Genomic DNA, 16,318 nt, shown 5'->3' with positions numbered 1-16,318 from the left:
GCGCTGTGCATGTGCCGGAACTTTGTAGGATTTGTAAGTAATTTAATGGTGCATGATATTAACCTTGTTGGACATAACCAGGAAGCATCTAGAACAAGTTGCAAAAATGAATAAAAGAATAGTGATTCGTTATTTAGAACCTAGGTTCTCAACGTGTGGTACGTGTACCCCAGGGGGTACTTCTGATGGTCCCAGGGGGTACTTCTGATGGTCCCAGGGGGTACTTCTGATGGTTCCAGGGGGTACTCGAGCTTGATATACATAACCAAGAATAACAAATTTAGAGTTTTAGAAAAAGATAAATCTTATTTAAACAATACCAAATGAGTGTTTTAGCTAATTAAAAGCAATCGTAAATGCTTGGAAATGGTTTAGAACCAATTATCGTGTTCTACGATTAAATATATTTTTGTCAATGGTTACTTGCGATAATGTTTACTATGCTAGGGGGTACTTGATGGGTACAGGGTTTTAAAAGGGGTACATACCAATAAAATGTTGAGAAACACTGATTTAGAACATTACGTGGTTACTTGCAAATTCCTTTTACATCAAGCTTCAGATCGGCTCCCTGATCTTTAATTTTAGCCATAATAGCACATTTCCTTTTGGCCTTTTCCAGCATTTGAATACTCTCCATATTTACTTCTCTTCCTTCCATCTTCTCGGTTTCGATGTGCAGCTGGAGGTATTCCTCAAGAGACATGGGGTTGGGCAGTAGAGCGATTTCCTGGAGGCGTTTAAGGCTCTCAGAGATCTTCCTGATTAGCAGCTCACATTCTTTTTCTTCTTTCACAAGCTCAACCTTCAGAATATTGACAGCTTCTTCATAAGTCACCACCTTTTCTACTGATTTATCGTATTTCTCCTTAATATGCAAAACCGGTATTTTTTGGCGCTCATTACAAGTTTCCCAGTAATACGTATTATAGAAATGATCGTTTTTTCCATGCTGACATACATTGCATGTTGTTTCCCCAAAGCCATAAATGCCAATGAAGTAAGCAGAAACACCGACAATATTACAGTCTCGGTAACAGGTCTTTTCACACTCGCGGCAGTTGACCACTTTTGCAGGTGCCTTAACTTTCTTTTTCACAGCAACCTCCACTTCAATCTCATAATTCTGATTATTCTTAACATCCTCCTGGTGTTTCTCTAGTTCTTTCTTTGTATTTTCTAGTTCATGTTCTTTATACATCATATCCCTGAATCTTCCAATTAGGCCATCCAAGGTTACCTCCAGATCATTTCTTTCTTGCAAAACTTTATTTGTTAAAGTTAAATCTTTACCAGATACTTTGTTCAAAAAGTCACAAAAAAACGTTTCAGAGTTCTTCATTCCCATCTTCCAGTATATCTGATTAATCATGAAGCCATCTTCATCTTCCCCCTTCTGAGGGCAGTTATTTGCATATGTTGCTGCATTGTTTACTTTGAAGTACTCAAGAAGTCCATCTTCAGTTCGGGCACAGGGAAGATTTGCCTCAGTAATTGCTGATAGAACGTTTGGTTTATTCCAATCTGCAAAGGTGGTGAAGAAGACAATGTTGTCCTTCATATCTTTGCCAAAAATGGACACGATGTTATCATAAACATATTTCTGTGTGGGAGTTAAACGAGACTGTGAAGATGAAATCACAAAACAAATGGCATTCATTTCTAAAAATTTGCAGTGACCAAAAAATGCTCGTATCTGCCGCATATTTATACCATCATATATTATCCCCCTGGTGTCCCCAAACCCTGGAGTGTCAATAAGGGTTATGGAGTATGGGACTCGGAGCCCCTCTTCAGGGTTGATCTGGTAGGTGGTAATATGCTGTGTTTGGCTGTGAGCTTGATTCCTACCAGTTTTATCATCAATCAGCTTGATCCGGTAATTATCCTCCCACTTTAACCCAAAGATGAAAGTGATCAAAGTATTAATCAGGGAACTTTTACCAGATCCAGTTTCCCCAACAAACATAATGACTTTATTATTCTTGTTGGCACTTTCTATTCCGAATTTCCAGACCCCACCAGACTTCCCTTCCTCAGGCCTCTTGTAGATGGTCAGAGGTCCCTCTTGTTCCTTCTGGCTCAGATACTTGCTCAGCTTTGTTAGCAGAGGTATATGGTCTTCTGCCACAGAGTTACAGCTTGGATTACCTACTGAAGAAACAGACAATATTAGTGACATCTTCACGTGACATTATCACTGATCATTAAGCAGTTTATAATACACACAAAATCATTACTACTCAGTGAAACAGAGCATGGAGAAATTGCTATATATTGCTATATATTGCTATACAGCAACCTATAAGATTTACCTGTGTTGAGTCAGATATAAGAGTTAATTTCTGATTTTATATAAACAACAACTACCTGCACTCTCAGAAGTCCTACATGTATAGATCAATACCGCATAATAGAATCCAAAAACATGTAAAGGTGTGAACACATGGTCTATTAGTGTCACACATGGTCTATTGGTGTCACCAGTCGGGATTGAACCAGATCCTGCAGGTGACACTGTGGGGCCCGAATGCTGTACAGTTGCTTCACTCAAACCAAAGAAAAGGACACCGAGAGCCCAATATAGTGTAGTAAGTCTTGACACCTGATTATAGGTAATCACGAAGGAGTAACACAAACCAGGGTTAGAGATGTCGCGAACATCAAATTTTGGTTTCCCAGACACCGAACTCAAACTTCAGTAAAAGTTCAAGTTCGCGCGAAGTGCGCAAACCACCATAGACTTCAATGTAGGCACCTAGCATACCCCTGATTGATGCACTATAGCTCCCAGCATGCCATTGCCCACCATAGACTTCAATGTATGCACCCAGCATACCCCTGATTGATGCACTACAGCTCAGTTTTGAGGACCAAGTGCCAGATCGGGGGTACCACTTCACAAATGAGGGGTTTTACCCCTTCAGCATCCAAACAATTATCACCTTTCAGCTCCTTCCATTCATTCGCCTATAACTTTATCATTACTTATCACAATGAAATGAACTGTATTTTGTTTTTTTCACCACCTATTACGTTTCTTTAGATGGGACATTATCCAAAAATTATTTTATTGTAAATGTGTTTTAATGGGAAAATAAGACAAAATTTGGAAAAAAAAATCATTATTTTTCAGTTTTCGGCCTTTATAGTTTTTAAATAATGCATGCTACTGTAATTAAAATCCATGTAATTTATTTGCCCATTTGTCCTGGTTATTACACCTTTTAAATGATGTCCCTATCACGATGTTTGGCGCCAATATTTTATTTGGAAATAAAGGTGCATTTTTTCACTTTTGCGTCCATCCCTAATTACAGGCCCATAATTTATAAAGTAACAGTTTTATACCCTCTTGACATAAATATTTAATGTGTTCAGTCCCTAAGGTAACTATTTTTTTTTTTGTACATTTTTTATTTTATTTTTTTACAAATATATACAAATGTAAAAATATATGTATTTGTATATAAAAATGTTTTTGACTGTAGTTTTACTATTTGGCCACAAGATGGCCACAGTAATTTTTTGTGAATGGTCCTGTAAGCGTAGTAAGTACGCTTACAGGAAGTGCAGTGAGGATGGGAAACTTTTTTTTGCACAATGATTGCGCAGCTTCTCCTGGAAGCAGCCGATCATTGCTGCGGACTTACATCAAGAACGGGAACTGTGTTCCCCTTCATTGATCTACGGGCAAATGGGTGGCGGCATGCACGAGCACAGGAGCGCAGACAGCGGCGGTAGTGGTGGGGTGCGTATATCTATGCCCTGGGCGAGGAAATGAAGATAAAAGGGGAGTAGATATACTGTACCTGGGTGGCAAAGTGGTTAAGATATAATTAATTGTATGTGTAATACAGCTAAGAAATAGAATATTTGTAGCTTAGATAGGAGTCTCATATCGATTCCAGTACAGGAAGAGTTAAAACACTTCAGTTCTTATCTATGCAAAAGAGCGTCTCTGAGCTCTCCGACTAATTTAGTAGGAGAGCAGTGCAATTTTCTTAAGCACTGTTTCTTGTTTGTTTAAGGCTTTACTGCCAGAAAGTTCAAAGGGTCATTAGCTGTGCTCTGTTTCATCATTTAAAATACAGAGTGTAATTTGTAAACTGCAAATATTACAGAATGATGCAATGTTAATTAAACAAAAGCTGTATAACTGAAAATAAAACTATGAGACTCTTTTCTCTGCTACTAATGTTCTATTCTGTATCCATACTACACATACAATTCATTATATCATGTTTGTTTGTTTTCTTCAGTGTCACTTTAAGAAAAATAAGGAGAGATGATGAGAGATTAAACAACAACAACAACAACAAATAACATTTGTAAAGCGCTTTTCTCCCATAGGACTCAAAGCGCATAAGCATGGCTCCGACCATCGTGGTACAGAGGAAGAATGTATAAGTCTGGAAATGCCAGGCTAAACAGGTGGCTTTTCAGACTGGATTTGAATAGCTCCAGGGATGGTGCTGTCTTTACTGGGTGTGGCAGGGAGTTCAAAAGAGTAAGGGCAGCATGACAGAAGGCTCTATCTCCAGATTTTTTGAGGTGCACTCTGGGAGTGACCAAGTTTATGGATCCTGCTGATCTGAGGTTGTGAGAGGTGTGGTGCAGCTTCAGTAAGTCCTTCATGTATCCAGATTGTGCAGGGATTTGAATGTCAGCAGTCCAATCTTGAAGAGTATTCTCCATTCTACTGGTAGCCAGTGCAGTGAGCGAAGGATCGGTGTAATGTGACAGTGGCGCGGCTGGTTTGTTAGCAATCTGGCAGCAGCATTCTGCACTAATTGCAGAAGCTCGGGTACAAAATTAGATACTTACCTAAAGAGACGGAACCTAAAGAGACAGAACCCTCAGCATCCTATTCAGGTTCCCTCTGTATTCTGATGTCCCCCGTTGCTGGGCATGGTCCCCCTGGAAAATTAGCAACAAGGCATTGTCACTAATCACATCGCGGCCGCGCAGCTCCTCCTCTTCCTGGATCATGGGTGTGCAGTAGCCGCAGGAGCCTCCCTGAGCATCTGCAGTAAGATGGAGCCATGGGCTCCATGGTACTGTGCATGTGGGGGCGGGCTCGCATGGCTACAGCACACCCATGATCCAGGAAGAGGAGCTGTGCAGCCCCAATGTGGAGGAGGGAGCGCTCTCAGCAATGGGGGGCTTCAGACTAGCGAGGGAAGCCTCAATTGGATCCTCTCTTCAGGGTAAGGGCTTGTTTTGAAGCTCGGGTTCACGATAAGAAAGGAATGGTTCTCTATGTCTTTTACTATATAAGAACTGTCTCTGACTAGAAGAAAACAGAAACAGAATAAGAAAGCTGATTTCAGTAGATAATACTCTATCTACTGTTCATCCGCAAAGTATTCACAGCACTTATCTTTTTATTCTACACTAGCTGATTGCCCGGCGTTGCCCGGGTATGTATTTGGCTGGTGTTAGCTCCGCCTACTTTTTCTAACCCTAACACACAATTACTCACTGACCAAGTTTGTGAGCTTTGCGGTCTTTGGTATCAATAATCTGCTTTGAAATGAAACAAATCTGATTGGCTGTGTGTGGCTCCACCCCCTTTTCTGAATTTGAACCCCAGTCACCCAATAACCAACTGTACCAGGTTTGAGGCCTGTGCCATTAACAGTTCAAGAATGGTAGCAATTAAATATTCCCCTTGAAAAGCAACAGGTGAAGTTTGATTCACTTTTGTAGGCTCCACCCACTTTTCTGAATATTAATCCCAGTCACCCAGTGACCAACTGTGCAAAGTTTAAAAACCCTGCTATTAACAGAATGGCTGCAGTATACATTTTCCCAGTGAAATTTGTATTTGTCTCCACCCACTGATGACCCGGCGTTGCCCGGGTATGTATTTGACTGGTGTTGGCTCCGCCCACTTTCTAACCCTAACACTCAAACACTCAATGACAAAGTTTGTGAGCTTTGGGGTCCTTGGCATCAATAATTTGTATATTCCCATAGAAATTAAACAAATCAGATAGGCTGTTTGTGGCTCCACCCCTCTCCAGCATTTGAACCCCAGTCACCCAATGACCAACTGTAGCAGGTTTGAGGCATCTACTATTAGCAGTGTGAAAATGACAGCAATTTAAATATTCCACTTGAAAATCAACAAGTGAATTTTGATTGGCTATTATAGGCTCCACCCACTTCCCTGAATATTAATCTCAGTCACTCAGTGACCATCTGGGCAAAGATTAGGAACCCTGAAATAAACAGTGTAAGAAGGGCTGCAGTTTACACTTTCCCAGTGTAATTTGTTTTGGCTCCGCCCACTTTTTGTAACCTGGACACAAAGTCACTACTCAATGCCCAAGTTTGAGAGTTTTGGGGGTCCTTGGCATCAATAATTTGTATTTTCCCATGAAATGAAACAAATCTGATGCACTGTTTGTGGCTCTGTCCCCTTTTCTGAATTTGAACCTCAGTGACCCAATGACCAACTGTACCAGGTTTGAGGCTTGTGCCATTAACAGTGCAAGAATGGCAGCAATTTTTATATTCTCCTCGAAAAGTGACATGTGATTTTTGATTGGCATTTTTAGGCTCCACCCACTTTTATGAATATTAATCCCAGTCACCCAGTAACAATTAACTGTGAAGAAGGGCTGCAGTTTACAATTTACCAGAAAAATCTGTTTTTAACTCCACCCACTTTTTGTAACCTTGACACACAGTCACTACTCAATGACCAAGTTTGTGAGCTTTTGGGTTCCTGGCATCAAAATTGTGCTAATGGAAGCAGTTTATCCAGCAAAGAAATCTGGCTGTTTTTGGCTCCGCCCATTTACTAAATTTGAACCCCGAACACTTAACAACTGACTGTAGCAGGTTTGAGGCCTCTGCTATTAACAGTGTGAGAATGGCTGCAGTTTCAATATTCCCCTTGAAAATCAATAGGTGAATTTTGATTGGCTGTTGTAGGCTCCACCTACTTTTCCGAATATTAATCCTAGTCACCCAGTGACCAACTGTGTGAAGTTTGAGAACCCTGTCATTAACAGTGTAAGAAAAACTGCAGTTTACATTTCCCCATGTAAAAAGTTAGTTGTTTTTGGCTCCACCCACTATTTCTAATCTTGACATACAGTCACTTAATGACCAAGTTTATGATGTTAGGCCTCTGCCATTAAGAGAGCATGAATGGCAGCAATGTAAATATTCCCCTTGAAAATCAAAAGGTGAATTTTGATTGGCTGCTGTAGGCTCCACCCACTTTTCTGAATATTATATCCCAGTCACCCAGTGGCCAACTGTGTCACGTTTGAGAACCCTGCCAATAACAGAATGGCTGAAATCAATCTAACAAATCTGATTGGCTGTTTGTGGTTCCACCCCTTTAGTGAATTTGGACCCCAGTCATCCAATGACTGACTGTATCAGGTTTGAGGCCTCTGCCACTAACAGTGTAAGAATGGTAGCAATGTGAATATTCCCCTTGAAAATCAATAGGTACATTTTGATTGGCTGTTGTAGGCTCCACCCAGATTTCTGAATATTCATCCAAGTCACCCAGTGGCCAATTGTGTAAAGTTTGGGAACCCTGCAATGTAAAAAATGAAGTCGTTGGCACCGCCCACTTTTTTTCTAACCTTGACATACAGTCACTCAATTATCAAGTTTATCAGCTTTGGGGTCCTTGGTATCAATACTTTGTATATTCCCATTGAAAAATAAACAAATCTGTCTGTTTGTGGCTCCGCCCCCTTCCTGAATTTGGACCCTAGTAACCCAGTGACCAACTGTACCAGGTTTGAGGCATCTGCTTTTACCAGTATAAGAGAATGGTAGCAGATGAAATATTCCCTTTGAAAATCAAAAGGTGAATTTTTATTGGCTGTTGTAGGCTCCACCCACCTTCCAAAATCTTAATCTGTCAACCAATGACCAACTGTGCAAAGTTTGAGAACCCTGCCATTAACGGTTTAAAAATGGTTGCAGTTTATATTTTCCCAGTAAAAGTTCTTTTGGCTCCGCCCACTTTTTGAAACCTTGACACACAGTCACTCAATGACCAAGTTTGTGAGCTGTCAGGTTCCTGGCATCAAAAATGTGTGAATGGAAGCAGTTTATCCACCAAGGAAATCTGATTGGCTGTATGTGGCCCCGCCCCTTTAGTGAATTTGGACCCCAGTCACCCAATGACCGACTGTAGCAAATTTGAAGCCTCTGCCATTAACAGTGTAAGAATAGCAGCAGTTCAAATATTCCCCTTGAAAATCAATAGGTGAATTTTGATTGGCTGTTATAGGCTCCACCCATTTTCTTGAATATTAATCGCATTCACCCAGTGACCAAGTGTGGCAAGTTTGAGAACCCTGCGATTAACAGTCTAAGAATGGCTGCCGTTTACATTTACCCATTTAAAATGAACGGCTGAAATTTGATTGGCTGTTTTATGCTCCACCCCCTTTTCCTGGATTTGCAACCTCGGTCACCAAGTGACCAACTGTGCCAAGTGTGGGGACTCTGGCTTGATTACTGTGAGAATGGCAGTCTTTTACATTTTTTCCATTGACTTGAATGGGTGGAATCTGATTTGCTGTTTTTAGCTCCGCCCACGTGTGCAGGGGGGCCGCGAGACCCCCAGAACATATCATCCCAGGCAGTAAGGGATCTGTGTACCAAGTTTCGTTCAAATCGGTCAAGCCGTTTTCACGTGATCGCGGCACATACACACACACACACACACATACACACACACACACACACACACATACATCCGATTTTATATATATAGATTTTGTTATGTTACAGCCTTATTCCAAAATGGATTATATTCATTTTTTTCCCTCAGAATTCTACACAACACCCCATAATGACAAACGTGAAAAAAGTTTACTTAACATTTTTGCAAATGTATTAAAAATGAAAAAAAAATTGAGAAAGCACATGTACATAATTATTCACAGCCTTTACCATGAAGCTCAAAATAGAGCTGAGGTGCCTCCTGTTTCACCAAATATCCTTGAAATGTTTCTGCCGCTTCATTGGAGTCCATCTGTGGTAAATTCAGCTGATTGGACATGATTTAGAAAGGCCACAAGTCTGTCTATATAAGGTTCCACAGTTGACCACTCATATCAGAGCACAAACTAAGCATCAAGTCAATGGAATTATCTGTAGACCACCAAGACAGAACTGTCTTGAGGCACAAATCTGGGGAAGGTTACAGAAAAAAATCTTCTGCTTTGAAGGTCTCAATGAGCCCAGTGACCTCCATCATAGGTAAGAGGAAGAAGTTCAAAAACTACCAGGACTCTTCCTAGAGCTGGCCGGCCATCTAAACTGAGTGATCGGGTGGAGGGGTATCAGGGAGGTGACCAAGCACCTGATAGTCACTCTGTCAGAGCTCCAGAGGCTCTCTATGGAGAGAGGAGAACCTTCCAAGACAACCATCTCTGCAGCAATCCACCAATCAATCCTGTATGTTAGAGTGGCCAGACAGAAGCCACTTCTTAGTACACGGCACTTGGCAGCCGGCCTGGAGTTTGCCAAAAAAGCACCTGAAGGACTCTCAGACCATGAGAAACAAAATTCTCTGATCTGATGAGACAAAGATTGAACTCTTTGGTGTGAATGCCAGGCGTCACGTTTGGAGGAAACCAGGCACCGCTCATCACTAGGCCAATACCGTCCCTACAGTGAAGCATGGTGGTGGCAGCATCATCCCCAGGCCAATACCGTCCCTACAGTGAAGCATGGTGGTGGCAGCATTATCACCAGGCCAATACCATTCCTACAGTGAAGCAGGGTGGTGGCAGCATTATCACCAGGCCTATACCGTCCCTACAGTGAAGCATGGTGGTGGCAGCATCATCCCCAGGCCAATACCGTCCCTACAGTGAAGCATGGTGGTGGCAGCATCATCCCCAGGCCAATACCGTCCCTACAGTGAAGCATGGTGGTGGCAGCATTATCACCAGGCCAATACCATTCCTACAGTGAAGCAGGGTGGTGGCAGCATTATCACCAGGCCTATACCGTCCCTACAGTGAAGCATGGTGGTGGCAGCATCATCCCCAGGCCAATACCATCCTTACAGTGAAGCATGGTGGTGGCAGCATTATCACCAAGCTTATACCATCCCTACAGTGAAGCATGGTGGTGGCAGCATTATCACCAGGCCAATACCATTCCTACAGTGAAGCAGGGTGGTGGCAGCATTATCACCAGGCCTATACCGTCCCTACAGTGAAGCATGGTGGTGGCAGCATCATCCCCAGGCCAATACCATCCCTACAGTGAAGCATGGTGGTGGCAGCATTATCACCAGGCTTATACCACCCCTACAGTGAAGCATGGTGGTGGCAGCATCCTGCTGTGGGGATGTTTTTCAGTGCCAGGAACTGGGAGACTAGTCAGGATAAATGGAATAATGACTGCAGCAAGGTACAGAGACATCCTGGATAAAAATCTGATCCAGGGCGCTCTTGTTCATCTTTCAGCAGGACAACGACCCTGAGCACACAGCCAGGATATCACAGGAGTGACTTCAGGACAACCCTGTGAATGTCCTTGAGTGGCCCAGCCAGAGCCCAGACTTGAATCTGATTGAACATCTCTGGAGTGATCTTACAATGGCTGCACTGATGCTTCCCATCCAACCTGATGGAGCTAGTGAGGTGCCACTGCTGTATAGAGGACTGGGTGACACTGGCCAAGGAGTGGTGAGCCAAGCTTGTGGCGTCATAGTAAAAAAAGACTTGAGGCTGTAATGGCTGCCAAAGCTGCATCAACAAAGTAGTAAGCAAATGCTGGGGATACTTCTGTACATGAGATTTCTCATTCTATTTATTTTTCATACATTCTTCAAGACCTCAAGCAAACTCTCTTCTTCACGTTGTCATTATGGGGTGTTGTGTGTAGAATTCTGGGGGAAAAGCTATAACATAACAAGATGGGGGAGAAGTGATTCCATATCCCATGTCCTGTATATATTTGGGGGGGAGTTGCAGCCAGCAGGACACAGTCTGTTAAGGAAAGTCTGTTTATTTAAAAAAAAAATCCAAACTTAAAGAGAACCCGAGGTGGTTGGTGGTGGGGGGCAGATGGGACACATAGGAATGTTCTCTGCCTCAGGAAATGGCTCTGTGTCCCCACACCGCCGCTCTCTGCCCCCCATCCCCAGCTATAGCTCCCCGAGATAAGCGACATTATTTGTCGCCATCTCGGAGGTAAACACAAGGAAGAGAGATTCCCTGTTCAAAATGCCTGCCAGGGGTGTTCCTACAGGGTTTCCAGAGCGGCCATTGGGCAGTTCTCTCTCTCTGGCCACGCCCCCTGCCGCTCCCCCGCCTCTCTGTGCGCTGGTGGGAGAATGAATCTCTCTTTCCAGCATCATACCTATTGGTCACAAAAGTGAAAGTGGGCCAGTGCAGCCCCCAGGAGCGTCAGGGAGCAGCGGTTTTTGTAGCTACCTGATCCGCTCAGCCCCCGGATCAAGTAGCCTACTTTTTTCTTTTTTTTTTTTTTAGCCCACCTTCTTCAGCCTCAAACAAACACACATCAAGAAAACAGCTTCTGTCAGCCTCAGGTCCTTTACAGTATAGTTATGTATGCTACCTCCATCTTACCTTTAGTTCTCTTCTCCTGATCCTCGCTTGCACTCTGTTCATGTTTACAATCCAGCACACGCATGTCTGTTGGATGAAAATTTAGACTGTATAATTCCATGTAGGAAGAATGATTTTATCCTTATATGAAGAGGTGAGGACTGGTGAGGAGACTACAAGATGTAGTGAGGACTGGGAAGGAGACTAGGAGATGTAGTGAGGTCTGGGGAGGAGACTAGGAGATGTAGTGAGGACTGGGGAGGAGACTAGGAGGTGTAGTGAGGACTGGGGAGGAGACTAGGAAATGTAGTGAGGACTGGGGAGGAGACTAGGAGGAGTAGGAGGAATAGGGAGTAGACTAGGGGATGTAGTGAGGACTGGGGAGGAGTCTAGGAGATGTAGTGAGGAATGCAGAGGAGACTAGGAGATGTAGTGTGGACTGGGGAGGAGATGTAGGAGATGTAGTGAGGACTGGGGAGGAGACTAGGAGATGTAGTGAGGAATGGTAAGGAGACTAGGAGATGTAGTGAGGAATGGGGAGGAGACTAGGAGGTGTAGTGAGGAATAGGGAGGAGACTAGGAGATGTAGTGAGGACTGGGGAGGAGACTAGGATGAGTAAGGAGTAATAGGGAGGAGACTAGGAGGTGTAGTGAGGACTGGGGAGGAGACTAGGATGAGTAAGGAGGAATAGGGAGGAGACTAGGAGGTGTAGTGAGGACTGGGGAGGAGATGTAGGAGATGTAGTGAGGACTGGGGAGGAGACTAGGAGATGTAGTGTGGACTGGGGAGGAGATGTAGGAGATGTAGTGAGGACTGGGGAGGAGACTAGGAGGTGTAGTGAGGAATAGGGAGGAGACTAGGAGATGTAGTGAGGAATGGGGAGGAGACTAGGAGGTGTAGTGAGGACTGGGGAGGAGACTAGGAGGTGTAGTGAGGAATGGGGAGGTGACTAGGAGATGTAGTGAGGACTGGGGAGGAGACTAGGAGGTGTAGTGAGGACTGGGGAGGAGACTAGGAGGTGTAGTGAGGAATGGGGAGGTGACTAGGAGATGTAGTGAGGACTGGGGAGGAGACTAGGAGGTGTAGTGAGGACTGGGGAGGAGACTAGGAAATGTAGTGAGGACTGGGGAGGAGACTAGGAGGAGTAGGAGGAATAGGGAGTAGACTAGGAGATGTAGTGAGGTATGGGGAGGAGACTAGGAGATGTAGTGAGGACTGGGGAGGAGACTAGGAGGTGTAGTGAGGACTGGGGAGGTGACTAGGAGATGTAGTGAGGACTGGGGAGGAGACTAGGAGGTGTAGTGAGGACTGGGGAGGAGACTAGGAAATGTAGTGAGGACTGGGGAGGAGACTAGGATGAGTAAGGAGGAATAGGGAGGAGACTAGGAGATGCAGTGAGCAATGGGGAGGAAACTAGGAGGTGTAGTGAGGAGTGGGGAGGTGACTAGGAGATGTAGTGAGGACTGGGGAGGAGACTAGGAGGAGTAGTGAGGACTGGGGAGGAGACTAGGAGATGTAGTGAGGACTGGGGAGGAGACTAAGAGATGTAGTGAGGACTGTGGAGGAGACTAGGAGGAGTAAGGAAAAATAGGGAGGAGACTAGGAGATGTAGTGAGAAATGGGAAGGAGACTAAGAGATGTAGTGAGGACTGGGGATGAGACTAGGAGGTGTAATAAGGACTGGGGAGGAGACTAGGAGGAATAGGGAGGAGACTAGGAGATGTAGTGAGGAATTGGGAGGAGACTAGGAGATGTAGTGAGGACTGGGAAGGAGACTAGGAGGTGTAGTGAGGACTGGGGAGGAGACTAGGAGATGTAGTGAGGACTGGGAAGGAGACTAGGAGGTGTAGTGAGGACTGGGGAGGAGACTAGGAGATGTAGTGAGGACTGGGGAGGAGACTAGGAGGTGTAGTGAGGACTGGGGAGGAGACTAGGAAATGTAGTGAGGACTGGGGAGGAGACTAGGAGGAGTAAGGAGGAATAGGGAGAAGACTAGGAGATGTAGTGAGGACTGGGGAGGAGTCTAGGAGATGTAGTGAGGACTGGGGAGGAGACTAAGAGATGTAGTGAGGACTGGGGAGGAGACTAGGAGGTGTAGCGAGGAATGCAGAGGAGACTAGGAGATGTAGTGAGGACTGGGGAGGTGACTAGGAGATGTAGTGAGGTCTGGGGATGAGACTAGGAGATGTAGTGAGGAATGGGGAGGAGACTAAGAGATGTAGTGAGGACAGGGGAGGAGACTAGGAGGAGTAGGAGGAATAGGGAGGAGACTAGGAGATGTAGTGAGGAATGGAGAGGAGACTAGGAAATGTAGTGAGGACTGGGGAGGAGACTAGGAGGTGTAGTGAAGAATGGGGAGGAGACTAGGAGGTGAGACTAGGAGATGTAGTGAGGACTGGGGAGGAGACTAGGAGATGTAATGAGGTCTGGGGAGGAGACTAAGAGATGTAGTGAGGTCTGGGGAGGAGACTAGGAGATGTAGTGAGGTGTGGGGAGAAAACTAGGAGATGTAATGAGGTCTGGGGAGGAGACTAGGCGGTGTAGTGAAGAATGAAGAGGAGACTAGAAGATGTAGTAAAGACTGGGGAGGAGACTAGCAGATGTAGTGAGGAATGGGGAGGAGACTAGGAGATGTAGTGAGAAATTATAATGAGACTAGGAGGTGTAGTGAGGAATGGGGAGGAGACTAGCAGATGTAGTGAGAAATGGTGAGGAGACTAGGAGATGTAGTGAGGACTGGGGAGGTGACTAGGAGATGTAGTGAGGACTGGGGAGGTGACTAGGAGATGTAGTGAGGTCTGGGGAGGAGACTAGGAGATGTAGTGAGGAATGGGGAGGAGAGTAGGAGATGTAGTGAGGAATGGGGAGGAGACTAGGAGATGTAGTGAGGACTGGGGAGGAGACTAAGAGGAGTAGGAGGAATAGGGAGGAGACTAGAAGATGTAGTGAGGAATGGGGAGGAGAGTAGCAGATGTAGTGAGGAATGGGGAGGAGACTAGGAGATGTAGTGAGAAACTATAATGAGACTAGGAGGTGTAGTGAGGAATGGGGAGGAGACTAGCAGATGTAGTGAGAAATGGTGAGGAGACTAGGAGCCGTAGTGAGGACTGGGGAGGTGACTAGGATATGTAGTGAGGACTGGGGAGGTGACTAGGAGATGTAGTGAGGTCTGGGGAGGAGACTAGGAGATGAAGTGAGAAATGGTGAGGAGACTAGCAGATGTAGTGAGGAATGGAGAGGAGACTAGGAGATGTAGTGAGGTCTGGGGAGGAGACTAGGAGATGTAGTGAGGTCTGGGGAGGAGACTAGGAGATGTAGTGAGGTCTGGGGAGGAGACTAGGAGATGTAATGAGGTCTGGGGAGGAGACTAGGCGGTGTAGTGAAGAATGAAGAGGAGATTAGAAGATATAGTAAAGACTGGGGAGGAGACTAGGAGATGTAGTGAGGAATGGGGAGGAGACTAGCAGATGTAGTGAGAAATTGTGAGGAGACTAGGAGGTTTAGTGAGGAATGGGGAGGAGACTAGGAGATGTAGTGAGGAATGGGGAGGAGACTAGGAGGTGTAGTGAGGAATGGGGAGGAGAATAGGAGATGACGTGAGGAGATGGGAGGAGACTAGAGGATGTAGTGAGGAATGGGGAGGAGACTAGGAGATGTAGTGAGGATTGAGTTGGAGACTAGGAGGTGTAGTGAAGACTACAGGGTTTCCAGAGATGCCATTGGGCAGTTCTCTCTCTCTGCCGCTCCCCCGCCTCTCTGTGCGCTGGTGGGAGAATGAATCTCTCTTTCCAGCATCATACCTATTGGTCACAAAAGTGAAAGTGGGCCAGTGCAGCCCCCAGGAGCGTCAGGGAGCAGCGGTTTTTGTAGCTACCTGATCCGCTCAGCCCCCCGGATCAAGTAGCCTACTTTTTTTTATTTTTTTAAGCCCACCTTGGGCTCTCTTTAAACAGCATTCTTCAGCCTCAAACAAACACACATCAAGAAAACAGCTTCTGTCAGCCTCAGGTCCTTTACAGTATAGTTATGTATGCTGCCTCCATGTACCTTTAGTTCTCTTCTCCTGATCCTCGTTTGCACTCTGTTCATGTTTACAATCCAGCACATGCATGTCTGTTGGATGAAAATTAAGACTGTGAGTATAATTCCATGTAGGCTTTCCAGAAGAATTATTTTATCTTTATATGAAGAGTAGAGATGTCGCGAACCTCCGATTTTTGGTTCGCGAACCTCCGCGGAAGGTTCGGTTCGCGTAAAAGTTCACGAACCGCAATAGACTTCAATGGGGAGGCGAACTTTGAAAAATAGAAAAAATTATGCTGGCCACAAAAGTGATGGAAAAGATGTTTCAAGGGGTCTAACACCTGGAGGGGGGCATGGCGGAGTGGGATACATGCCAAAAGTCCCGGGGAAAAATCTGGATGTGACGCAAAGCGGCGTTTTAAGGGCAGAAATCACATTGAATGCTAAATTGCAGGCCTAAAGTGCTTTACATCTTGCATGTGTATACATCAATCAGGTAGTGTAATTAGAGTTCTGCTTCACACTGACACACCAAACTCACTGTGTAATGCACCACAAACAGCTGTTTGCGTAGTGACGGCCGCGCTGGACTGGTGCGCAACATGGCCAGAGTGTAGGCCGTGGCGTTTTTCAAGCCCATATGGTCGCCGGGCTGTGGTAGCTCAATGATAGAACAACAGTGACTGTCCAGCTGATCAAATTTGGTCTGACCACAATG

General features: G+C 44.9%; 1 protein-coding gene across 1 annotated transcript; it reads right to left on the bottom strand.

Moving 5' to 3' along the window:
* Positions 1-529: 529 nt before the first annotated feature.
* On the bottom strand, positions 530-15,792 carry LOC137543601 (uncharacterized). Its single transcript, XM_068264702.1, has 3 exons — positions 15,625-15,792; positions 11,598-11,663; positions 530-2,154 (listed from the first exon to the last, which is right to left on the bottom strand). The coding sequence occupies exons 1-3, from the start codon at positions 15,686-15,688 to the stop codon at positions 530-532; spliced, it is 1,755 nt and encodes a 584-aa protein (XP_068120803.1). The 5' UTR covers positions 15,689-15,792.
* Positions 15,793-16,318: the final 526 nt, after the last annotated feature.

The sequence above is a fragment of the Hyperolius riggenbachi genome, unplaced genomic scaffold, assembly GCF_040937935.1.
Source record: "Hyperolius riggenbachi isolate aHypRig1 unplaced genomic scaffold, aHypRig1.pri scaffold_115, whole genome shotgun sequence".
NCBI lineage: Eukaryota > Metazoa > Chordata > Amphibia > Anura > Hyperoliidae > Hyperolius > Hyperolius riggenbachi.
This window is presented reverse-complemented; position numbering and strand designations above follow the sequence as displayed.

Excerpts from the sequence above, each read along its gene's own strand:
- LOC137543601 (XM_068264702.1), bottom strand. The coding sequence starts at position 15,688 with ATGCATGTGCTGGATTGTAAACATGAACAGAGTGCAAACGAGGATCAG. Across the intron at positions 11,664-15,624 it reads TCAGGAGAAGAGAACTAAAG|ACATGCGTGTGCTGGATTGT; the intron begins GTACATGGAGGC and ends TTCATCCAACAG. Across the intron at positions 2,155-11,597 it reads TCAGGAGAAGAGAACTAAAG|TAGGTAATCCAAGCTGTAAC; the intron begins GTAAGATGGAGG and ends CTGTTTCTTCAG.